General features: G+C 36.2%; 1 protein-coding gene across 5 annotated transcripts in view; it reads right to left on the reverse strand.

Annotated features, from left to right (window-relative positions):
* GRID1 (glutamate ionotropic receptor delta type subunit 1) overlaps window positions 1-26081 on the reverse strand; it is a 542571-nt gene that overhangs the window by 74622 nt on the left and 441868 nt on the right. For all 5 annotated transcript variants that reach the window (XM_009465956.2, XM_087766071.1, XM_087766069.1 and 2 more), the window contains one exon: window positions 25274-25393. In XM_009465956.2, the coding sequence (XP_009464231.1) occupies window positions 25274-25393 (120 nt within the window). The remainder of the gene's footprint in view (window positions 1-25273; window positions 25394-26081) is intronic.

Below are 26081 nucleotides of genomic sequence, written 5' to 3' on the forward strand. Positions count from 1 at the left end.
TAAAAAGAAGACTATAGATTTGGTGCCAAGCACTGGCAGTCATTCTGCTCATGCATCATGAATAAGGTGAGCTAGGTTATGAATTGGTTTGTGAACATTAACTGCAATGTTGCCAGCAAGTCTGATTAAAAGCTTTGAAGTCTTCAGATGCTGAAGTCATATGATTACAAGGCCATCATATCTCTAATTTTAAAGAGGAAATCTCTAGCCTTTATGCCTAAAGAAAAAGAGGCTGACAATGTTAAAGTGAAATGTACTCACACCTGGAAAAATTAAAAAGCCCTTATAATTTTGCTTAAAGCAATCAAGCTGATCAAAAAGTATCTTCCTGTCTTTCTTTTTGCATAGAGCTATGAAGGGAAATATTTGTTGGAAAACATAAGAGGTATCAAATACATTTGCTGGGAGAAAAAGAAAGTTTTAAATAATGGCATGCAAAACAAGATTTTTGTTCAGAGTTCAGCTTACCCTCTTCTTTAAGGTAAAGTGTATGATAATGAAGGGAGGGAGATGAGCAAAATTATAGGAGGAAGCAGAAGTGCCTAATAGTAGCTAACTTAGTTGCAAAATCTGTGTGGGGTCCTATCTGACTTCTTGCTGAACTTAAACAATAATATTACCTGGTTTATCAACTTTCCCCTCAATAAAGATCTGGCCACAGTGATCCATACATTAGAAAAAACTCTAATACACAAGACTAACTGCAGAGAATGAAAAAATGTGAAAACTTCACCTAGTACAAAAGCCGTCTACTATTCAGGTTAAATCTCAGTTGCACACTATGTGCCTTACTCCTGCAGGTTCCCTGTCAACTTTCCATGATAATTTTAAAGCACCATATTAAAATATTCATTTTGAATATTCTTCATATTCAAATCAATCACTGTGTAAAATTTCAACTATATTTTGAGCTATAAACCAACATCTTAGAAGCATTCTTCTAAGACAGTGCAGATCAGTAGACTTGAGTCACTTCCCAGAAGTGGGGATCAAGCATTCTTCATCAAGAGAATTGAGCTGTAAGACAAACTTCCCAGGTGAGGAGTAAAATAATAATAATAATAATAATAATAATAATAATAATAATAATAATAATAATAATAATAATAACAACAACAACAACAACAACAACAACAACAATAAAAAGAAAAAAATATTTCTTTGGAAAGGACACTGACAATCTTAATACCAGTTTACTACAGAAAAAAACAATGGAAAATAATATGGCTTTTAAAACAAAAACAGCCAGAAATGAAAGGTGACAGGAGGTCTGCAGGAACTTGATACATCTGATGATACTGTGTAGCTGATGGACATAAAAGAGAGAATATGCATGTTTGTATGGACACAGTTTAAATCTCAAAGAGCAGTGGGACAGAGGGTTAAGAGGAGGAGGGAATGCCCAGGAAAAACATGAGCAAGAAGGCCAGGAGGTGGGAGGAAGATGGACAGAGGGAGATAAAAGGAGAAGCACTAAGGACTGAGTAGAAGGAATGCCACAGTGCAGAAGAGATGGAAGGCAAGCAGGGACATGCAGCTTATTTTCCTTGATTGCAGTCACCAGAATTATCACTTACTGCTAATGCCCCTGACAGGGCTGATAAGCATATTAGCCAAATAGCATCCTTTAGAAAGAGAGGAACATTTGTTTGTTCCTCCCAGAACACCCTCTGATGTCATGGCAAAATATTATTAGCTGTGTCTCTGATGAGCTATCTGATAAAGACCTCTTCAAGTCTTCTTCCTTCCACCATTCTGCAGATACCATAATGTGACCAACCTCAATTTACTTGATAAGGATCCTGTGTTTTAACATAAACATTTCTCTATAGCAGAGTAAGCAGAATTCCAGATGATAAAATATCAAGCATTAACATCTGCAAGTATGCTTATGATTTACATTATACAATCTCAGTTTATTATTGCAGAATAAATATACAAAGGAAAACAACAGATACATTATGGTTATGCTACTTCTGTTCATTTTCTGTCTTTCCTTAATTTCATAGAATTTGGAGATGTTAGACAGTTTTGAATATGTCTAACTTACTTATTAACTATAACATTAGCACTGACATTATAATTTAATCCATGGTACAATAAACAAGTGCAGGAAATTCTCTCATGTTCATACACAAACAGTATTATCTTTTCACTTCAAGCAATGCCAATACGTGATAAAGGGAGCTTGCAAGACAATTACAACATTGTACACTGGCACAGTCATCACATTCACTCCAGATTTCTTCTACGGGCCGGAAATTAGGCATTGCCAGCCAACCTGCCCTTGGACACAAGCATGAGGCTCTCACTGAAGTCAACAAGAACTGTGTACATTAACAATGGGCAAAGATTCAGCCTCAATTCAGCAAAGAATTTAAACATGCTAACAGTTGCTCTGAATTTTGGATTAGACTCAGGTTAAAGGCCTTGCTGCATGAGGACCGCTTCCTTGAAATTCAAAACATCATAACAAAGAAATATGATTATTAGCCTTTCTCATGAGCTGTCTAGATAATTCCTCTGGTGCTCAGAGAAATCTGACAAGAACAAACAACACAAAATAAACCTGGGTTTGGGTAGGCAGAATCTTGTGAGCAATATAAAATTCTTTGGGAAAACAAAACAAAACAAAACAAAACAAAACCAACCAAACAAAAAAACCACCACACTTTGAATTTGGTATGCCACTGCTTTCTATGCTTTCTAACTGTGACCATGATTAAGGTAAAATGTGAACATGAGAGGCCTAAATTAATACCAGATCAGAATCTTCTAGTCTTCAAAGCCCCCACAGTCTTGAATTTACCACAAGAGGTGTAAGAGAGATGAATCCCACCACTCCATGATGTGGTAAAGGCTACATAGCTGTATAGGTGCACCATCCCTGCAGCTACCCTCACCTCCGGCAGCACTTCTCACCCTCTCAAGGTTCATTTTATTGTATGCAAATGGTAAGATAAAGTGCAAGAAAACAGAAACATTTCAAAAATGTCCCTTTCAAGATAGGCTGTAAGATCATCCATTATTCAACAAACCATTAATCATCTTTTACACCTGGACATGTCAGATAAAGATTCTGATCCTGAAATCCATATTCAAGAACCCCAGAGGAACTAATTCAACAGATCCAGCCACTCATTTAAGTAAGGGTTAGAAAGCAGGTTTTCAGACTCAGTCAGGTTCTCATTTGGTATAGAATTAAGTCCTTTTTGAGACAAGGAGCAGGACAGCCAACCGGTCTGTTTTACACTAGTGTAATTCCAGTTTATATTTGATCCCAGATCAGAATCAGACATATGTATCCTATCTAGCAGACATATACTGCATTCAGATGCTGTGCTCAAGCACATCAAAAGAGTTACAGGCTATCAGCAGTGTTTGAATTTTTTACGTCAATGAACATTTCAAGACAGGAGGGATCCAGATATGAGAAATCACTTGTTAACAAACAATGACAAGTTTTTCAGAGGGAATGTAATGTGGTTAAGACAATGTAATATTTTAGTAGAACACTGATATTCTCCTACGTAACCCCCATTTATTAGCATAATGTCAAAAGTAACATAAAATTGCATGAATATAAGCAGTTAGTATAGCAGTCTGGTTTACAATAATTTGCATTGCTTTTACTGCATCCACGTGACTGTACTTGCAAGGTTTTAGCATAAATGTAATGGGTTTTGCAGTATGAATTCTATGGTGCTGTGGAAATAAAACTAGCGATACCTAAATTAGTTAATTTAAAGCTAGGTTAGATATGGCTAGGTGAACTGTTATTACACAGACTGCAGAGCAAATAGATGTTATAATCCTATTGGAAAAATATTCCAAGCAGGATCCTTAATTGGCAAAATCTGATCAAGATCCCTTGACCTAACTGCACTTATACAACTATATGTCAACTGAGGTTCCAGCAGACACTCTACCAGTGATATCTTTGCTAAGTGCTCCTAGTGATTTTCTGTCTGTGTTAACAGGAACATTTCAAGAATGTACACTCCAATATACTTTCTCTTAAATTATTGCTTTCTATACTACAATACTGTGGACATCCACATCATAGACTATATCACCAAATTATCATAGAGAAACCTCTGTGAAAGTGGTATCTGAGAGATTAATTCTCTTATTTACAACCTTTTATTTTTGCCAACTTTTTATTGGCTTCATTTGGTCATTCTTAACTTACCACTAATACTAGTGAGTGGCAAATCAGTCTCTTTACACCTCCTAAAGTACAGTAGAAACCTTAAATTTTTTTAAATGTAATGAAGTGGTCAACATGCCATTCCATTTATAGGAAAACTACACTTTGGAACTATAGCACAAAATAAAACTATGTTTAACTTTACAGAACAAGAGGTTTTCCAAAGGCTTATAAATGAAAGGAAAAAGAATTTTTACAAATATGGTCTTAAATGTAATATTTACTCAGCTGTGTATATTGATCAAGACATACTGTAGGCTCACAAGAAAATAAGAACAAGTTAGTGATCATCTTTCCCTTCCATTCTACACTGATCTCCTTTCTCTTCTCAATTAATTAACACATGTTGAATACAGAAAGAGCTTCAAAAACATCTGACAGCATTATATGCTATACCAGCAGAAATATGACAAGGTTAATCATCTGGTTTAAAGAAGTCTAACTTCCCCTTGCAGGTGATTGTTGCTATCAGTTTTCTTGTGGAAGGACAGTCAATAATGTCTCCTAATCTTTTATAACAGACATGGGACAAACATTCTATTACAACCTAAATAAATGAAACTTTAATTTTAGACCTGCCTATCAAAGCAATATTCCAGTAATTATTACAGCTATGGCTGGCATTTTTTTCTTTTTTTCTTCTCCAGGTTTATTTTTTTTTAGCCACTGCTTCAATTAACTATCATAATTGTTACAAGCAATTTTGATACAAAAATACAATTATTTGCCACTTATGCTTTGTTTTCTAATTTTGAGTTATTCCCAACTTTGTTCTCCTCTTTTCAGTCACTTCTGTATCTTCCTCCACACTGCTCTGTCATTATTCCCCAAGTTAATTTATCTGGCTATTTACTCCATATTTAAATACAACTTCTGTTGTGCTCCTGTAATAAGTTTACTTTTTGAACAGTTAGAGATAAATTGTGTATCACCAGGCATATTACAACCTGACCTCTGTATGTATTCTTAGAAAGCAAGATATTCAGGGTAGATATAGCACATAGAAAAATTACTGTAGCTCAAAGTACATAAAATAACGCAAAATTTTGAAAGAGGATATAAAACACCACCAAGGTTATGCACCAGCTTTTCACTTCTTGCATTTCAATATTGCATACACATTTGAAAACGTAGAATTAGAGACATATATCAAGTCTAAGAGATATGAAGTCTTCGCAAACTCACATTTTTTTTTCACTATTTTATGTACAGATATTAGGCACTGTCACTATTTTGTTTCAGATTGTTCTGCCACAATGAAAAGGAAAAACAGTGAAATTAATATGATTCCAAAATTCTGAATTAAAACCAAAAATGTAAACAACAGTTCTACTAAACCCAAGCTTCAAGTGTATTTTTGAGCCAAGTACTCTTCTTCAGAAATTCGTCCACTGTGGGTTTTCAGTCTCACACTAGTACAAAGAATACCTATTTTTGAAACAAGGCTTTCTTTTTAGTAAAGTGAAAAATATCAGATAAATAAATGCATTTGGATATTAATGGACATTTCCCTGTATTGCTAGGTTTGAACCTGACTCTTAGATGAAAATAATAATACTGAGCAAGGTAAATCAGAGGCAACTGAAATCCAAAACATTGTTTTTTCCCCATGATGAACACCAGCTGTGAAAGTCAGTTCCATTGTCAGATTTTGGAGCTATTAGACTTGATTTTAAGGCCAGAAGAGATCACTATGACTACCCCACTTTGGATTCCTGTACTACAAGGATTGAAGACAAACATTTAAGCTTGTAGCCTCTGTTAAAATGATAGCGTGTCTGTTAGACATCTAACTTTGGCCTGAAAAATGAACTCATGGATATTCCATGTCTATAAATAAGTCATTCAACTGTTAGTTATCCTGATGTTGAAAAATGAAGAGGAGACTCATACACTTTGTTCCTCTCTAAAAGTGGACAAAAGCAAACACACACACAAAACCAAAAAAACCCCAAAAATACCCAACAACAAACAAAACAAGCAAAAGCCAGAAGAGGTTTGGGGCTTATAGATTTGGTTTGTGGGGTTTTCCTCATTTTAGTCAGAAATACATGAAAACCCCAAAAGAGACACTTCTGATATCAAACAGCATACTAACCAGATTAAATACTAGCAGAATTATCCAAACCAGTTTTAAAATTAGTCTACTGAGTAAATGAGATGAGAGTGTTCTGCCAGGTTTTTCAATACTTGCTGAAAAACATGACAAAAAAATTTATTTCCATATGTTTTGACCCTAGTTTCTTGCCCAAAAGGGAACTTTAAAGTATAGAAACAGTAAAATAAAAGGAGGGCATGAATGCCATCTATCAAAGCTAGCTTGATAACATGGAACATACCTTCAGCTGCCTTGACTCTTTTCTAGATCAGAGAGAAGACTAAAAATGCACTGACAATGCTCTAACCCACAGTAGTCACATGCAGCAGTAACTAACCCCATAACTCATACAATCTTATCTTCCCAAATTTGGAAGCGCCACTGTTCTGGGCTCCAATGTAAATTCTAGAATATATGATAATTATTATGGCTATGGTGTTGATAATATTCATCAAACTACTCTGAATGTTAACAAAACCCTATGCATTTACTGGTTATGAAACTCACCCCGTGACACCCTTTCAATGGTGTAAAGTAACAGGTGACAGGAGAACAGCAATGAGAGAACACAGATCCTTTAATTTTAACCACAAAACTTCCAACATCACAAATGGCAGCTATTCTTGTGCAATGAAAGAAAAACTCTTATTAATAATTTCAGTCTTTTCATCCTCAACCTACTAATTTTCAACACATTTCCTAAGAACATATTTCTCCTTTATTACAGTTCTTGATTCAACCCAAAGTTAGTATCTTCTTTCAAAGATGTTGGACCATTCTACCTCATACTGGCAAAAATCATCTAAACAATCATCAATTCAGTGTAACATCTACTGTGCTATTACCATAGAAAACTGTTACTGTTCAAGAATATTTCCTCTGGATCATAATTACAGTAAGAATAGGTTCCTGAGGGCATAATATAACAAAGTCCTGAAGTTGAAAGATTGTTTAAAACCTTATTGAGGTAGATGTCTGCGATTTTATTTCAAAAAAAACATATCTGAAGTTTATAACATGTCTGAACATTTTAATGGTTTTTATTTTTTCTTGTTTAGAAGAAAAAAGAACCACATGCAGTTTAGAATTTCATCAGTCAGAATAATCATTGTGGTACAGTGATTTTCATCCTAAAGAGCCTTTAGTCTTTTGCACATGTATTCAGCCATTTCTGTGGTGAAATGTAACAACTGTTTCACAATGTCAACAGTTTAAGACATGCCAGGTAAATAATTTCAAAGTACACAACAGTCAGAGAAGGGGAGAAAGTCAAGGGAGTTTTCAGGGGGATGGATACAGCAGCTTATATTTATCTCAACAGAAGTCAATTCACATCATGCATTAACTAACATAGCTAAGAATCTGCTTCAAACACAGAGAAACAACACAGCTGAAAATAAACTTCGAGGAGAAACCAGCTAGGCACAAATGGGCTAATTTGCACTGTAATACAACCAAGTAAGTTAAGCAAAAGATTATGGCCAATGTTATACGTGTAAAGGAAACATAGGCTAGGATAGTAAAGGACAGTGCAGAAAGGATAATGCCATGCCTTAGAGGGTATGTGCGCACAGCACAGCTGCGTGAGCCCTCGCCTTGGGACAGGTCCAGTATTTTAACAAGGCAGCAACCTGGCTTTGTCCTCTGGTGGCACACACCAGGCTAAGCATAAGAGACAGACCCACAGGGTCAGTCATGCTGTGATCAGATCCAAATTCATTTGGACTTCATTCATTTGACTTTGGTCACCTCAAAGGCACCTGATTTTCACAAGAAGGCACGCAGCTGCTCCTCTTGGATGTCCTTTTCCCTAGATCCCATATTGTCCAGATATGTCCTTAAAACAGGCATACAAACCCAATATGCACTACTGACACTGGTTAGAAGCATTTTAATAAATAAGGCAGTTTCTATGCACTTGTGTCCTGGTCCCCTATATTTAATTAATAATTTAAATTAAATAAGTTAAAATTATGTCACTATCTTCCAAACACGTATATTAAGGGAGGTAGAAACTATCTAGCTCAAAGATGTTCAGGCAGATCACATCTTCTGTAATTGCAAAGAATTGGATTTTTTTTTTTTGAAAGCACATTACTACAAAACAGTAAGAAATAATTTTTTTAAAAGCGATAAATTGATACAGAGTGCAGTGATGCCAAACACCTATTGCCATTTGGAGGCAATTGGAGTGGTTTGGGTTCTGAAGCACACCTGAGATCAGTGTGACTATGCACTTTGTTCTCTGTCTTGGTCTTCAGGAAGGAAAATAATTTTCACTGTATATACAAGGCTGGTTCAGAAAAGGAACCTCTTTGTATTATTAATGAATTCTGTTTGAACAATTTGGCATAACTGTTTATTGCTTTTCTGCAGCCATCAGTCAGTCAATCACTGGCAGTGTCCTCACTAGGTAAGATAGCTAATAGCTACCCACAGCTGGGTCACAGCCTGTGTAATTGTGTTTGAACCTTGAAGAACACCCTACCTCACTAACTTTGATGCCACTGCTTATGCAGCATCACAGCACTGCACACATGGAATAACTTCACTGGCCAAGTAAGGCTATTCCCCTGCTATTCAGGGTATCTGTGCTAACAGCCTTCAACATGTATCCTTTCAGAAAAGTTGTGGCTGGCTGCAAGTAGTATGGTAAAGTCCTATCACATGCGTTGTGACCAACAGAACATAATAGTTTTGAAAAACCTATGTATAAAACGCTTATCATTAGATATTCTTCTTTTCATTGCAAATTAACTGATTTTCTTTGACCATTCTTTGATCAGAGAATTTTAAAATGCATTCAAAATCCATTTTCAAGACAGCCGCATTTCCTCTAAAGGAAAAATAAAGTCCTGCAGATGTACAAAAGTCTTCATATGAAGGTAACATTACGGAGAAAGTATTTCTATGGAGATAAAACAGTAACAAGAAAGATAACAAAATCCAGCTAGCTAGAAATCGATATTTTAGTCTTTATGAAGGAAAAATAAAAAAGAAAAAAAAAAAAGAGTTTGAGCATTCTCTTTCAGATAATTAAAAGAAATGCTAAATGAGAGTAAATTTTAATAAAGTAGACTTTTTAAATTAGAATCGGACACATATTCATGAATAGAAAATACATGCCTTTAATAATCTCTCGACTGAGGCATATATATGCCTGGTAATGACACACAGCCAAACCAAAGGTGTTTAGAATGGCTGCAAAGAGAGGCAACAGGCAGAGAAAAACCAGATAGAGGGCCATGATGTGTTTTGCATGTTTAGCTAGATTATCATACATGTGGTCCCTTTCTGCAAACAGAACCCCTACTTGCACTTGTATTCCTTGCCTGTCAGTTGCAGTGGAAAGAGTAATTGCTTATCATCTGTGAAACCAGGGTAACAGTTAGTTAGGCTTTCAAGACTGAGTCCTCGTCTTTTACATGAAAGCAGCAGTATATATATACATACATAGAAAAAAAAAATCCCTACATGGAATTAATGCATGAAACAAAAAATAAAAAAATTGAAACTGATAGCAAAAATATTTCTTAACCTTCTGAAAAATTGAGAGAAAAGTTGACCTAGAATGTGAACTATCTCTTAGTCTATGAAAAAATTCTATTATTTTGAAAAAAATTACATCTGATTTACATAAGAAATATTTCTTCATGTGCTAAACTAACTTGTATTTTCTTTATATCCATATTTGCCCTCTCTCTATCACTTTCTGAACTGTTACCAGAAAACCTGTTACCAATTTTTTGGCATTGCCCAAAAATATTTATCAAATTCTCATCAGCTGATAAGTGATACAGTAACTTCCAGTTTCCCATACTAGAGGAAACTGAAGCATCCCAGATGTCACCACCTTTATAGTATTTTCCAGCATGTCTGTCTGTGCTTTGAGCAGATGTGAGGTTGCTCTCTCTGTCAGTCACCCAGGTGTGTTACCTGGATGGGTGCCAGAGCTCAGATCCTCCACTGAGAGGAAGGGCAAGAGCTGAGCACTGCCTGAGCTCCAACCAGGCAGCTGGGGCTAGCCCAGAGCACAAGAAGGGAGATTGCATGACTATCTTCAAAATATTATGTAGAGAAAGTAAGGAAAGACTCTGCTTCACAGCAATATTAATGCAAGTCTTAATGTACAGTCTGGAAAGCATAATTGTATTTCTAGCTTGTCATCAGCTAAAGGAAGTACTGATATCATCTGTCAGGTTTATTGATGATTATTATCCATAAATTCTTTCTGGTTTTCTCACATCCCTGTATTTCCACTGGGCATGTTTTGTTTCTCAAAATCCGTATTTTTGACAGCATTAGTCAGCACACAAAAGTAAAATAATGCATCTTACTGCTCTGCTTTTTCCATCTATAAATGTGTCCATGTAAAGCCCTCAGAATGCCCCCAGAAAAATTACTTTCTGTTGACTTTGGTTTTTTTAAATGACTGACAAGAAAAGTAGGTTCTAATATGCCACAGAGGAAATTAAGATACGGTGAAATCTATATATGCATGTATGCAAGTATATAAGTTTGCATATTTTATAATCTTTCCCACAATTTAAAGACTCAGCATTTTTATGTAAATGGTTTACAGCAGCAAACACAAGGAGAACATCTAGATTTGCAATTCAGCATATTGAGACATAAAAAGTCTGAGATACCCAAGACCAGGCATACTTCAGAATAAATATACATCAGGAAGGCAATAGAAGTAGTCCTGATGTGGATTTCAGTAGAGATGCTGTCAATCAAACCAGTACTTAATTCAACAGACTGTCAGCTTGCTTAAGTTACAGGCCAGCTGGAGGTCCCTTCTTCATTAATCATTGCATCCCCAGGTTTCTGGGATTGCTCAAATTAGCTGCCTGCGCTCATGGTGCACTCCCCCACAGAGCATTGTTCTGCTGCCTAGGCCTATGCCCCATTTAATTTGTCATCAGGCATTTTGAGATGCCTACAGAAACTAAAGAAATTCTGGAACTAAGATCAAACTAACAGGCATCCCAATTTCTATCCTGGAAGCCATTGCTAATGCTTATTTTTGATGATAGGAAGCATGGGGAACACCGCAAGATTTGAAGCACTGACAGTGGGCAGGATCATGGCTGTACACAAACACACAAATGGCTTTGGGTTCAAGGTGTGTTATTCTCTAATGGAGGAGAAGAAGGAAAGAAAACAATCACTTCCTTTGCTCATTGATCTGGAGCAGCATTAATCCACATACTGTCTTTTCTGGACTGAACCATGCAATACCTACTGAAGCAAGCCAGAGCTAGAGAATTGATATATCCTAGAGCAGTGTTTCAAAATCAGAATTATAACACCTCACTTCATCAGGAAAGTCTGCTTCTATAAAGCCTTGCTGCTGGTCTGATCCTGAACTTCCAAGTCTTGGAAATACTCATAGTTATTATGAATTCAGAACAGACAGGATTTCTGAAATAATTAAAACCAGAGAGGCAGTAGGTACATTGATGTACCTATTTCATACCACCTACGTCTAGAAAGTTAATACAGCTACAGGAAAGGATATTTAATTTTTGCTGCAGCCTGACTAACTACCATGGAGCAATGAGGATTATTAATGTGGGCAGGCTGCATTGGGAGACACAGGAGGGAAGGGAACTGAAGAGATCCTTGCTGCTCCAATTCCTCCTGTCCTTCCAGAGATCTCACTGACTCTTTTTCTTTGTTTTATAAAGGACAAGAAAACAGGACAACTTATCTTCAAAATCCAGTATCAATACTCAAAACACCTTCCATAAATCCTCCTGTACAGAGACAGCAGCAAAACTAGTACAGGTTCTTAAAGTACATTTTGCTCAAAATTTGTGAGAACAGAAAAGGATAATCTGGCAGGCGGCAGGAGCAGCGGACAAGTGAAGATCCTCTCTGAAGTGCTGTAAATGGTCAAGAAACACACTGTACTTGTTCTCCTCAACTGAAGCCAGAGGATATGTATAGTAAGGGCAACCAATGTATTCTAAGCAAGGAAATTTGTTTCATGGTTTTATTAGGATATTATAAGGGCAGCTATAGCTCAACCTATAAATGCGGTAAACTCCTATGACATTTTATAGCCAACCTGTGCTATAAATAACATATAAAATAAACAAAATCTGCAGGCAATGCATTGTTTCTTGAACAAGACAAAAAGCAATTAGACAACATCACAAACATGCAATTAATGCAAATAAGAAACAGAAGATTGGTGCTTTATGCTAGGCAGTGCCAGCAGACTTCAAGTTAAAGTGCTTCAGAGAGACAGAGGGAGGAACGTCCAACCTCATTCTCTCCACCAATATTGACACTTTCCAACTAGAAACGTTCCCTTAAGATGAAGGTTATTTATTTTCCAAAGCAGAGTCCCTCTGTGGCAGACACAAAGGTTTTAGTGATGGTGGTTCTGCCTTTTCACAGATGACTCAGCTGTCAGATAATAATTACTCTCATATCCTCATCAGACTGTTCAATATTGAACTATGTTATACCCAACAAATTCACCTGAATGATCACACCAAGTCAGCAGGAAACGGTGTGATTTGCTGGGATATTGAGTGTCCCTGCCCCCATGGCTGGTTCAGTAACGTACCACCTTGAAGCACAAAGGAGATATTTTGCCTGCAGCATGCTTGTTAAAACAGAGCACTAGCACTGCAGTAAGCTCTCTCTTGTGAACCTGAAAAATCATAATAAATTATACTGTAAAACTAATATAATTGCAATAATTGTTCTAAAGCCAAAACTACTTAATGCCTTAAAATTTTGATTAATTCTGAAAAATGCCTCTCTAGTCTAATCTGAACTCCTTTCCTTATGAAATCTGACTCTCACCAAAACTGAATATATTAACGAAAGGCAATCCAATCCATGTTTTCCATTTGTTCTTCTTTACTGGCTACAATAAATGACTGTTTTGCACTGCATCTTGGGAATGGAAGAAATAGAGAAAGATCATGGTATATGGATAATTAAAAAGATTCAACAAGAGTCATCTTGGATAAAGTGTTATGAAGGTTGTAAGTCATGGATGACATAGTAGAAATTGATAATGCACAGAAGTCTTGTAATACCACCCATAGGCAAAATATACAGAAATACATTACATAAATAATGAAAACATATTTAAAAACATCTCCCTTTCTTCTTCTGAGATATAATACTAGGCATTTCTTTACATTTTTTTCCTTACTTTTTTATTAAATCAAACCATAGTTAAAATAACAGTTATAGATCTTGGAACAATTCTTCTATCTTTGCCCAAACCCTCCATCGAGATTCAAAACAGAAACAGAGAGGAAACCGATATTGATTTGAATTCTACTCCATCATATTGATTTGTGGAATGGATGGCAGCTATTTAATCTCTCAGTTCACTGTATGACTCTATATTGTGTTCTATTAAAAAGTTGTGGCTAGGCAGCACCGAGCAAGGTACCAGTCTTTCAGAGCCAGATTGCACACACGGTCACACTGAATTGCTTGCAGAAATAGGGGAGGTTGTGGCTTCCGTGAAGGCAAATGACCGTCCTCGATAGAGAGAAGCTTCCAGGGTGCAAGACGCAATACACAAGTGAGGATCATGTAGCTGGGGATGAAACTGGGGGAGGATGCATGAGAGGAAGAGAAGCAAACTCAGAGAGCAAGCCCCTGACATAAGAGATTCATCTTGAGATCCAGAGATGATTGGACATTTTGTTTTAATTAAGAAAGCCACTAAAATGTCCCATAATGAGAGCCGCACTAGAGTAGCAGACTGTGGGCTGTACCCTAGGTTCAGATTCACTCTTTCATTTTAAGCCAACTCAGCCAGCAAATCTGTGTTTTCTGCTTCACTGGTTACTGTGTTCCTATTTGTGTTCAAATGAAAAAAAGCTCTAGATGCTGAATGTCCTTTCAGCGAGTCTATCGAGGAAAAGTCCTCCTCTGAACGCTCAGAAACCAGTCAGAGTTAATGAAAAATAATAACAAAATCTCAGTGCACTTTCCTCATACTCATAAAGTAAATATTTTGTGATCTCTTTTGCCCTCACTTGCCCTAGCAAAAACATGGAGTAACAACACTTATTTCTCTTCAAAACTTATAGTGAAATTACCTTGTAGTATCACTGAGCAAGTTCAGAAAACCTACCAAGAAATACTTGACTCCCAACTATTTATTTTAAAACTTAGGAGAGAAAAAAGAAAAAAAAGCAGACAAAACTTCAGATTCAACTCCAGAAGTAAGCTGTTCCCTCCTTGAGTTTGAACCATGAGCAGCAGTGTTTGTTATACCTAGTCTGAAAAACATACCTTACACTTGATCCACAAAAATATTCATCCCTATCTTAGCAAACACACTGGAGAAGTCCCAATACTGAATGTTCTCAAAACTTAGATTTTGATAGCATTTTTCTGTCAGGATAGCAAAACTACAGTAGCAGATTTTTGAACACACAACCACATGGTTTATGTATTACACAATAATAATATAGTTAACTACCTGGGCAACTCTCAGTATAAAAAAAACATAACCTCCAGGTGCTACTGAAATGTAAATAGCTACAGTGGCCTTGTAGACTGGTATTGAATGGCATCTTGAATGAGAGTAGAGAGAATGAGAGTGAGCTCAGTTTAGATTCAATACAGCTCAGACAGCAATCATGCAAAGCATCTACCAACTTATGCCTTACTGTATTATTAATCTTATGGCAGAATAAATTGCACATAAAGCTTTAAGAAAATTATAGATAGGGCTAGAACTACTTGAACTGAAATGTTCTCATACTATTAAATATCACCCATGCTCCTAGTTACTGCATATTAGCTTTTTTTCCTTCATGTAAGCAATTGCCAATTCTTGTACTTGTCTAGGACTACTTTCCGGTAAGGCTCCAGGGACTAAATCCCCAAGAACTGATACCAGTGAGATGTCATCCCTAGGTGGTATCATTTCAACTATTTTAGAACATACCCACCTCTCTCATAGCATTGTAACCAAATTTTATCAGTGGATAAAATTTTAAGAATTTGAGACTTTATAATGAACAATGCAGGGAGATATAGCGGTCAATCTGTTGAAACCAATGATTCACTTGACAGGCTGGTAAAATCACCAGTCTATTAATCAACTACATAACACAAAACAGTCACCACCACTTTCACCACAGACACATTACCCCAGAAACAGCACGTGTAGGAGAAAGGATTTGCCTCCCCACTTGTTTTCCCAAAGTTTTTTTGATGCTGGGAGAAACAGCAGGACCAGGCGAGATGGCACAGAAACTTCAGACACAGCAGGAACAAGTGCAAGCGCTGTCCTGAGTAAAGCATGAGGAAGGGACCTTTTGGTGGTGTTCCAATTGAGAGGAATTTACTGCTATAAGCAAGCAGGCCCTCCTTCTTCTCTTCAGTTTTCATATTCAGGGAAACTGAGATTGGCAAGCAATTTTAAAGCAAATAAGTGATGCCAGATTAAACTATTTTTGTGCTGTTTCTTTTCTGAAAAGAAAGCCTGTATCTGGCTACCTGCTTCAGTCAATAATGAGCAGCAGCATATTTCTCCTTAACTCCTCCACTGTAACAGAGAGTCCCTGGATTATTCTTTTTTTTTACTCTTCATTACATCCGCTTTCCAACAAAGTCCAATACCTATAAGTTCTTCAGACCTCATCAATAAATTCTACGGGACTTTGCAACTTACCTTTTCATAGAAAAGATATTGTTGCGAGTGAAGTAGAGGTTGGCAGGCTGGAGCTGTTTTACTACATTAAATAAGTACTCTGTTTCAAAGAGATCTACTTCATGCATTTGAAGAATTACATGATCATAGATAGCATCCTTCATCTAATGATCTCAAAGCACAGTACAAAAGTTAATAATGAATACAGAAAGAGAGTTACATCACTGAGTTTTTCATGGCATCTTAAATTCATAGGCAGAATACTCTACTGGTATCCTGCATGCTTTAGGCTCTGTACAATTCCATTTATAAAAACCCAATGGGCTTAAGGCATGCAATCAGATGCTTTTGCAACTTGCAATTTAATTTCTGGACAGGTATAAAATTGTTCATAAGAGAATTTTGACTGCAAAGGTGATTTGGCCACTTGAGATACCAGACTTCAGCTCTTCTACGTGACACTTCTGTCTGGTTTACACTGTACTAACAGGATGTTTTCTGAGCCTGACTTGTCTTCATGAAGTAAAAACTGCATGTATGGTCACTGTCAGCAAAGTACACCTCTTCTTTGTGATATGCTACTCACCATTTCAGATCCAGGTGTCATTTTAGGTTATTAACACCTTTTTAACCTCTGCATGACCTGGAATCCAGCCACCTAAGAAATCACGTCTATCCCATTTTCCATTCAGTTTATTGGCAATTACATTTTTCACTTAAAATAGCTAGGACATGGCTTCCTAGGGCAAACAGGGTGATCCATCTGACAGATTCAGCCTCTGGAAATCATTCCCAATAATCTCCATCAAATGTGGATTTTGGCAAGCTTCAGTATTCAAGGGGTTTGTGTTATTGAGGGGTTTTTTGCCCCTTGGGTCTAAGTGGAATTCAAATGTGTTGTTGCATTTAATAGCTATTTCAGCCTACAGCAACATATTGACAATTGACTTTTTAAATAGTGTCAATATTTTTAATTATTATTGTGTTCTGCTCATGTACCTCTTTTATGCTGGAAAATACATAAAATGTATGTACATATTACTATATATTGCTTAAAGAAATATATTTTTTTGCCAACATACAACTCAAAAATATGTCCTGTTAGCAATCATATTGTGGGGGATCTCTATTACATATTCGTACATCACACTCATTAGCATATTAAAAACACAAACGTACTATAATCTGATAGCCTGTCACATAGATGTCATGCTCAGAAAGGATATTCCATTTTGAGGGTTATTATCTATGCCTGGTACTGTCTCCATTCCAGTAAAAGGATGTTGTCTCAAAATGGAAAACTAGTTTTATTTTGTGACATCTACGTATTTTACCCAGGTACATAAATTCATTCACTCCTATAGCAAGAGATATTGTGGTACTGAACCAAGTATATTTTAGAAATCTTTCCTTAACACAGGCTCACACTGATTATAGATTGTACCTATTTTAAGGTAAAACCGGGTGTTTTCTCTGTGGTCTGAAAACAGAAAGTCCTCAATTTAAAGGCAGTTCTGCCAGGAACTGGAACACCAGCAGGCAATCTCTGCCAAGTACTGTTATTTCAGTGAATTAGCCAATACAGACAAAGAAGTTTAATCAGAACTCTGATGCCCTTTTGCATGTATCTTTCCAAAACAGTAAGTTGAGGAATTAAGGTTATTCTTTTCTTTAAGTACAATGAAATTAAAGAACCAAGCCAAAGCAAGCCAGATAATTTGTGCCACTTTGTGACACAGAAGTTCCTCATGTCCCACATTTGGGCTGACCACCAAGATATCTTGCCATTAAACTTGTCTTTTTGAAAACGTGCATGTGAAAGTGTTTACTGGTATACAGTAATATAATCTGGCATGAAATGGCAGAAATAAAAGCAAAAATAGAAGGGGAATTCTAAATAACTTCTATTTCTGTTGTTTATTTTGATAGGACTAAACAGAATAAAATCGTGTCATTTTTCGTAACAAAACTGTGATGTAGCATGACCCAATATCTTAACTACCTGTATTTAAACATGCACTTTTTGACATACTGAATATATCAGAGCAATATACAGATGAAGACAACATAGTTATCCTGAATTTTAAAATTACTGCTGAAATAAATTACTTCATAAACTATGCTTGGCACTTACATGTATTTCAGTTTACCAAATGATATAAGACAAAAACAATAATTAGATTTAAATGCATTTCAAATGCTACAGAAAGGAAACTGTGCATGATCACCCTCAACATACAGTCCTTGCAACTGTCCTCAACCCTGAAATCATGCTACTAATGAAGAGATGTTAGAACTCCTTAGTTTATGTATTTATGAAATCCAAGATGACATCTATTTGATTTGTTAGGTAAAATAATTGAGCTTGTATTTTGGTATTATCATTAATATCTTGCTAAGTGATTTTGCTAAACAGACATTATGCTAAAAAAGCTAGTCTGACACTCAATAGAGAGTTCACAAAGTTTTGGTGTGATTTTTAAACAACAATCATGATTCAAAGATATTTCTTAGGGAAGGAAACAAAACAAAGACAGACTGTCCCTCTTTTCTGGAGTAGTGGGCTTACTGCCTTTGTTCAAGATTGATGCTGTGCAAAAGAGAATAGCAAATAATCTCTGTCTTTGGATTTCCAAAAAGGTAAAAAGAATCTGTGAAGCTTTTTTCAAATACTTTCTATTTTCTTCAGTGTTAAGCTCGGAAAATCTTGACCTGTTTCCCTATGGAAATACATTTTCCTTCATAGTGTGCACACTTGAGTACAGAATTCTTCATGAGCTGAGCTACAGAAAGGGGGTTTATCTTCGTGCCATTCTGAATACTCTCCTAGGATCCATCAATAAATTATAGGAACTTTGATGAAAACTCCATAGTTAAAGATGTAACTGTTTTTAGAAGGCTGATTTTAACACTCCTAACATACCAATTTTATGCAATATTGCCTATATGTTAGAAAAGGAGAATGTTGTACCCAAGACTCATTATAATGTGGTAAGTATGGCATAATATGTGACTTAGGAATTCAACAGAATTTCTAAACATACAGGCAGTGGTGCATGTGGGCTATGGAAACTTCAGCAGCGTCCTAATTGCTGTAGGTATCCTGGCCCCGCTCATAACTCAGACATGGCTGCTTTTTAAAATCTAGCCATAAGCTTCATGCTGGGAAAATGTCATATAAACAGCCGAAGAGTCTTCCAAAGGAGAAGACCAGCATGATATTATGCTTGGAGGAATTCCAACCAAAATTTGCAAGACATGCCTTTTACTCAGGGTTGACACTAGTATAATTTGCAAATACATACAGCATTTTGTGTTTGCAAATACAAGTAACAGTTTACACAAAAGCATAGGTCCCATTGACAATGTTTTCCAAAAACATAAAATAAATAAAATAAAAAAACTTAAAAAGAACTGTGTCACGTATTTGCAACAAAAAAAATGCATTTGTAAACTTGCTTACCTACTTTTCAGTTAGCGAGCATAATAATTCAGTTATAATTTTACAATGAAAGCATATGGAACATAAAATATTTCAATTATAAAAAAAAAACAAACAATTTGTAGAACTTGGGTAAACAGGGACCTCGCTGCATTTCAGAAAAAACACTCAGGTTCATCATGTTTCTTCTCTACTATTCTTCTGTAGTTTAAAAATTGATCATAGCCATTTCCTATATGTTCAGGTCTACTTTTCACTATGAATAATTCAACTTATGGAATTTGCAAGGAATGAATTTATTTTTACTCCTCACATCCATCTTGTACAGAAAATTACAACTAAAAAATGAAGAAGGTTTACTATTTTGAGTAAAATGCTCCAGATTTTTCTTCAGTTTGACATAATGTATTAATAGGGTAAATCACAATATTCTTTTTCCAAATTATTCTACCATGACACTAAACCAACTCAAGCAGAAAGTTAAACCAAATGTAAATATGTGGAAATTGGATTTTATCCAGAATGAGAGGACTATTAGCCCTTCCCTTTGCAAGGTAACAGGGGATCTTTAGTGATCACAAGTAGTCAAGACTTCAGTCTTACATTTCGGCTGAAAGATACCGTGGCAACACAGATTAAACCAAATTACTATACCCAGGTGCATGTTTATGAAGTGCTCAAACAGGAGGCAAGCATCTGTTTTACAACTAAACTCAGGCAATTTAGCTATGTATTTTTCCATATGAGTAAAACTGATTCAATTACAGTAATAACCACCTAAGATAGTTCTCTTCAGTATATATCTTTTAGCAGCATATGATGTGATGGCAATATTCTTACAGATGAAAGCACTTAATACTGCAGACCCCTAAAAATAAAGTTTCTTTTTGCAATGAATAAGCAGCATAGGATTTCCCATCATGACAATTATGAGATTCTGCCTAAAAGTAACAATCCCAATTAAAGCACAGACTTCAAAAACAGGGTTTCAACAACTGTGAAACATATCACAAAACTACTTACAGTGACTTCTGCAATCTGCCTCAGAAGTGCTGGAGGAAACAAGTATGACTGTTTATGAAGCAGATGATATTTCAAGAAAATCTAATTTAAAAAAATGAAAACATACCAACTGACAGAAATGAATAACCAATGGTAAACGTTATCATTTTGAACAGAATGTTTCTTATGAAATACAGCATGTGTGTAAACCATTAATTCTGCCTTCATTACAGCCAGCTTGGGAAAGAACTGCAGATTGCTTTATAAAAAATATGATCCCTGTCATAAAATAAACTAAATAACAACATCATTTCACTCTTACAGAAGATCTTCCTGCCAAGGATGAAGAGAATCATAAGGCTTCTTACAGGCATTATCTAACTGAGCCTAATCACATCCCTACAAGGGCAGTTGGTTGTTATGGTATTCTCTGCAGACATGGTCAACCGAGAACAAATAGGTTTATGCCTCAAGAGCTCACTGTAAGTGAGTTGCTAGGAATACCACCCTGGAGTCCTGACTCCCTTATTTTTGCTCTCACAGCTGGATCATTAAACTATCATATTGTGTGGAATCCACCCAAGTGCAGAAACATAAGAAATATGAACCAGCTCAGATGTTCTGAAAGTTACAGCAAGGCTTTCATTAATAAGAGCTAATAATATAGATGGTCAATAAGGAGGGAATTAATGTAGTCCTGACCTCCTTTCCCACTTCATGTCCCTTGTACTGTGGAAGTAGGACATAGTTCTCCATTGATAATTCCAAATAAGCTCTGAAGGGATGGTCTCTCATACAATTAGGAATATACAGTTTTTAATACTATGATTCATTCAATTTCTTAATGTTAACAGCTAAATGTTTTTGATAGCATCCTTTTTTTCTATCAGACTTCAAAACTTTGTACAAAGCAGGCAAGTCTATGATTCTATAATTCTGTGATTCTAAGTACCCTCAACTCCATGCTACAGATGGGGACAGCGAGCCAATGAAGCAAAATGACATAACGATCACACCCAGCTACTGCCAGTACTGGGAATGAACCAAAGGCTCAGGAGCTTAAAGGTGGAAGACATAAAAATGTAAACATACAAGAGAGCCTTTACACATCCATATAAGTAAAAAAATAAATTCATAAAGGACTAATAAATAAGAATTTAAAAGAGAAAAAAAAGAAGCATGTTGGTAACTCTAAATTCAGAGGAAGACCGTTCAAAGGTGAGTAACCCAGCAATTACAGTAATTCAGGCTCATGCTGAATTTGATGCGTACACCCTTAGCGTGAGAAGTGGACATAAGAGGTGAAATGAGAAGAAAGGGGTTTTTATCCACTAAAAATGCAAATCCCCAAAGTTTCAAAAGATTGTGAACATAATAGGCTGTCCCATTCCTTCTGCTCCATATGCTTCACCTGAACACTTTATACCACTTGTTTTTCTAAGTTGTACTTTCTCTGTGTTTCTTTCATTCTTTCTTTCACTAAAATTTCATTCAATTTAAAACATTAGTGTGGCAGCAGCTATTAAAGTTTCTTAACTTTTTTCTTTGTGGTTGATGCTGTTATGTATACATTCTACTTTTTACAGTTCCCTTATCTCTTTATATCCAGTTGTTTGTTTTGTTTGTTTTTTGTTTTGGTTTCTGTTTTGTTTTGTTTTGTTTTAAATATAGAGATACTCAGGTTGCTATTTTTAAAGGTATTTACAGATATAAATCATACTGGCAATCATCAAGCACTAGGCATTTAAGCCTTTTCAGTTTCTCTGACAATCTTGTCCTTCAACTTCCAAATGCCCTGATAAGTCATCACACTGATCTCTTTTTTTAAGCATGAACACACCATGCTTTCTCACCCTCCACGTGAACCAGTGAATAGAAGGCAATCACCCAAGCCTTTTGTAAAGCAAGGTGGTACACCTTAAGGGACATACCCTGTTCTTTTATGTTTAAACCAAAGAAATTAGAGCATTTTCTGAAGTTTCCCTTTCACTAAAGTACGCCCAAACAAAGGAAAAAGAAAACACACACACAAAATACACAAAAGCCACCATCAGCCTTTACCACAAAAATATGGTGTTAAGACTTGCGGAATAAAGGAGAAGGTATATTAAGTAAGCAAATACATATATTTACTTGCACTCATAACTCAATCACAGCTAGTGGAAAGAACAATTGTCTGCAGAAAGACCACATCTCAGGGCAGCTGGGAAGAGTCAACATGCCTCTACAGAAAGGCCCTGAAAATTCCTGCTAGATTTGGGTTACTATCTTAGACATCCTCCTAGGAGTCTTTCTGGTGGAAATGATCCCCAAGAAACTTTCTAAGGGATGCTGAATATTAAAAGTCCACTAGCTTTTGATGGGATTCCCTCTAAGGCTCAACGCTCAATGTTGTAACTCTTTTGCCCTACCCTGTCACAGATCCTAAGTGCAAAGGTTTTTGTAGGGTCAGGGCAGGGGTCAACAGATACAGATGCTCTCCATACAGAGGAAAAGAAAACCATGCAAAAAGAACCCTCAGGTTTTCACCAAAAATATGTTCCTCTACAGCTAAATCTGAGGAACGCTGATATGGAAACAACTGACAATAAATCAGAATTGATCTCTCACTCAAGTAATGTAAATGAGACAAGCATGACTTTTTGAGCTCTTAAAAGTACTTCTGAGATGTAACAGATTTTTGCTGCAATAATAAAAAGGCAGGCTGTCTAAATAATTGAATACCAGTAGTTCCATGCTAATTTTGCTCTAAGAAATATCATCTCTTCCAAGTTCTTCTATAGGCTTCTCTAGCATATTGCTGACTTTTTACTCTCTCTATATATTAGGCTACAAGGATCATTTTCAGAACTCCATTTTAGCTCAGAGCAGTATTCCACAGCCAGTAGCTTTTTACCCATTTAGAATTATAATCCCTTTTATTTTGGGAACTGTATCATGTTCTGCATTTAACATCCAAAGAGTTAAGACTTCCTATATTAACCACCTAATCCCAAAGTAGCACATTAGGGATCAAAAGTGATCAGTAGTATATCAGTTTAGCCATTTTAGTCATTTTCCCATTTAGTCATTTTACCTATTTCTTTGCCTTGTGTTTCCTTTTGAGTGATGTTTTAGCTATCTCCACTTCACACATCTGGATTATATATCAATTTGGTCAGTGTGCTACACATACTGAAATGAGAGCTTTTCTATATGTGTTACCATATTTGAAATGTACATTAGGAAAAAAGTAATAATGTTTCACAAATCATAATTTCCCTTTAAGACCTCAAACCTGTTCTGAGTGATAGTCATGCCAATTTTACTGAAAAGTAAATTGAAGCATAAAGTGATTACGTGACATGTGACTTACTCAAAGTCACTTGGGAATTCTGTAACAAAATGGAACCAAACTCAAATGCCCCATGGCATCCATCTGCTAGTGATAACACAGCACTGACAGGACACTCATGCTTTTCTGTAGTGGCAGCTGGAAACACAGTAGGATAGTCCACAGCATCTCACATGGCACCGGATACTTCTGCTTTGCATACTTGTGCGTAAAGTGAGGTGCGTACTTCTGTTTATGAACCGGAATTGCTTCCTAGACTTCCTAAGCCAACTCCTTTTTATTAAATAGGCAACACTGTTTCCAAAATTAAGATAATCTTTCATCATTCAGGTAGTGTTTGGAACTTAGACTTCCTCATTTGCAGTAGAAGTCTTCTAGGAATGGAAGTGAGCTGAGAAATAGCCTTTTCTGGTCATTACAATACAGGAGGGTGCCTAGCCAATCTGAAGTCTTCAGAGACATTTTTTGGCAACAGAAGTTTTTCAATTGTGTCTCCTGAAGGTTTATGTATTTCAAATCCTTCTCTTCCTTCTGTTGAATTTCTAATAGATGTTGCAAACATTCGGTTCCATGTCCAGAATCCTTGTGCCAAATTAGATTCAGAAAGAATCTCAGGTTTAGCTGTTTAAGATGATAATGTAAACACAAGTTCTTGCTTGTTTTTCCATTTAGACTCATGTAATTCAGGTGAATCAAAATAAAACACAGAAACCAATGGTCAAATGAAAATAGAAAATGCCATAAATTTTAATTCTTCATGGAATCCTCTTTGTTCAGCTGTGCTTAATGTAGGACCCATTGACCATACAGTGGTAACATCTGTATTTCAACCAGTTGACCAGTTTAGGGACATTTTGTAGCTTGGGTTCCAATCAGAACCTCATGGTTCAATTGAGAGTTTCAGGTATTTTCAGAGCATAACCTCTGCATGAACACGTTCAAGGTAGCCTTCTCAGCCTATGACAATTTATGTTAGCAACCCCATGGAATCACTCTAAATGCCTTCTAATCCCCATCCGTGCTTGTTCCACCAACTACCATTGATAGGTCATCCTTTACTTTACACCATATAGCAACATCCATTTTGGAAACTATCTTTGCTAGAGGGTTTATTTATTTATTTATCTCAAATTCTTGCAGCAGCTATACTTTGAAACATCTTTGAGTGTTTAGGTAATTTATATTCTCAGTTAGTTTCCTTAGTAAGACACATGCCAATTACATCAATTATATCTTAATTAACAATAAAATACATGAGCAGAATTGTGCAGTCTTCACTGTTATGTTCACAGTATTGTTATGGCACTGCATCATTACTGCACATGTAGAAACAACTTGCAGGACTCCTGCCTACCAACATAAAATTAGCTTTCAAGATTTAAGTGTGTAAGATATTAGAAAATATTTCTCTTATAGTAAATTTCTTCTGTAGAGTAGCACTAATTCATTCTTAAAGAATAACATTTTCTCCTGTGAAGCAGAATGTATATTATTTAGAGGAAAACAAAAGAGAGAAAGAAGCAGCATATCTTTACCCTCCGCACATCTTTGCCGAATGTTTCACTGTAGCTAGTGCCCAGTATTTCAAATTGAACATAGGGGTTGGCACCATCTTCTCTGAACTCCATAACACCAGTAAGCCCAGTTATATGGCCCTAAGGAAACAAGTTTCAAAATTTTAGAACAGAACAAATTTGCCTTTATAAACACTCCTCTTCATTAAAGGTATGCCAAATCTGTTTTGAAAATGTTTACAAGTGAATTTAAATATGGAAATTACATGTTCTTCAATAGCTCAAACATAGACAAAAGACTTTTGGTTTTGGTTTTATTTTGGGTTTTTTTTAGAAAATTACTTTAGCACTAACACATCCACTGTCTATTGTGGAAAAAAGCCATCAGGTCTTCATTGTTCACAGAGACAGACCCCCAAAAAAAGGAGAAGGACCTTGGTGGGCCATGAGACAACAGTCCTCTTTCAGTGTAACTGAGGGCAGCAGGTACAGTTCTGGGGTTGAATGCAAAGGCATGAACTCCAAATCCAAAAGAAAGAGTATGCCTGCTGTGCTTCCAAGAGAGGCATGAAGAAAATGTAAAATTCTAAGTATTATTAAAACCTCTCTGTGAAAGTATCACAGAGTTTGATTTTGGGTTTGTAGCAAAGAAGCCTGAAATGACACTAAAGTTTGCACTGATTTAGCAACAAATGGTGGCATCATTAGGACTGGTCAGAGCATGACATAACACTTGATCAAATTGCATCATTTTACTAGAGGAAAACCATTTCATCAGTATATACAGGGAAACAGTTTTGTTTTTTTTTTTTTTCCCAAATAATTGCTG

This window comes from Nipponia nippon, unplaced genomic scaffold (genome assembly GCF_047370975.1).
Source record: "Nipponia nippon isolate SJK-2023a ecotype South Korea unplaced genomic scaffold, ASM4737097v1 scaffold_3, whole genome shotgun sequence".
In the NCBI taxonomy this organism is placed as follows: Eukaryota; Metazoa; Chordata; class Aves; order Pelecaniformes; family Threskiornithidae; genus Nipponia; species Nipponia nippon.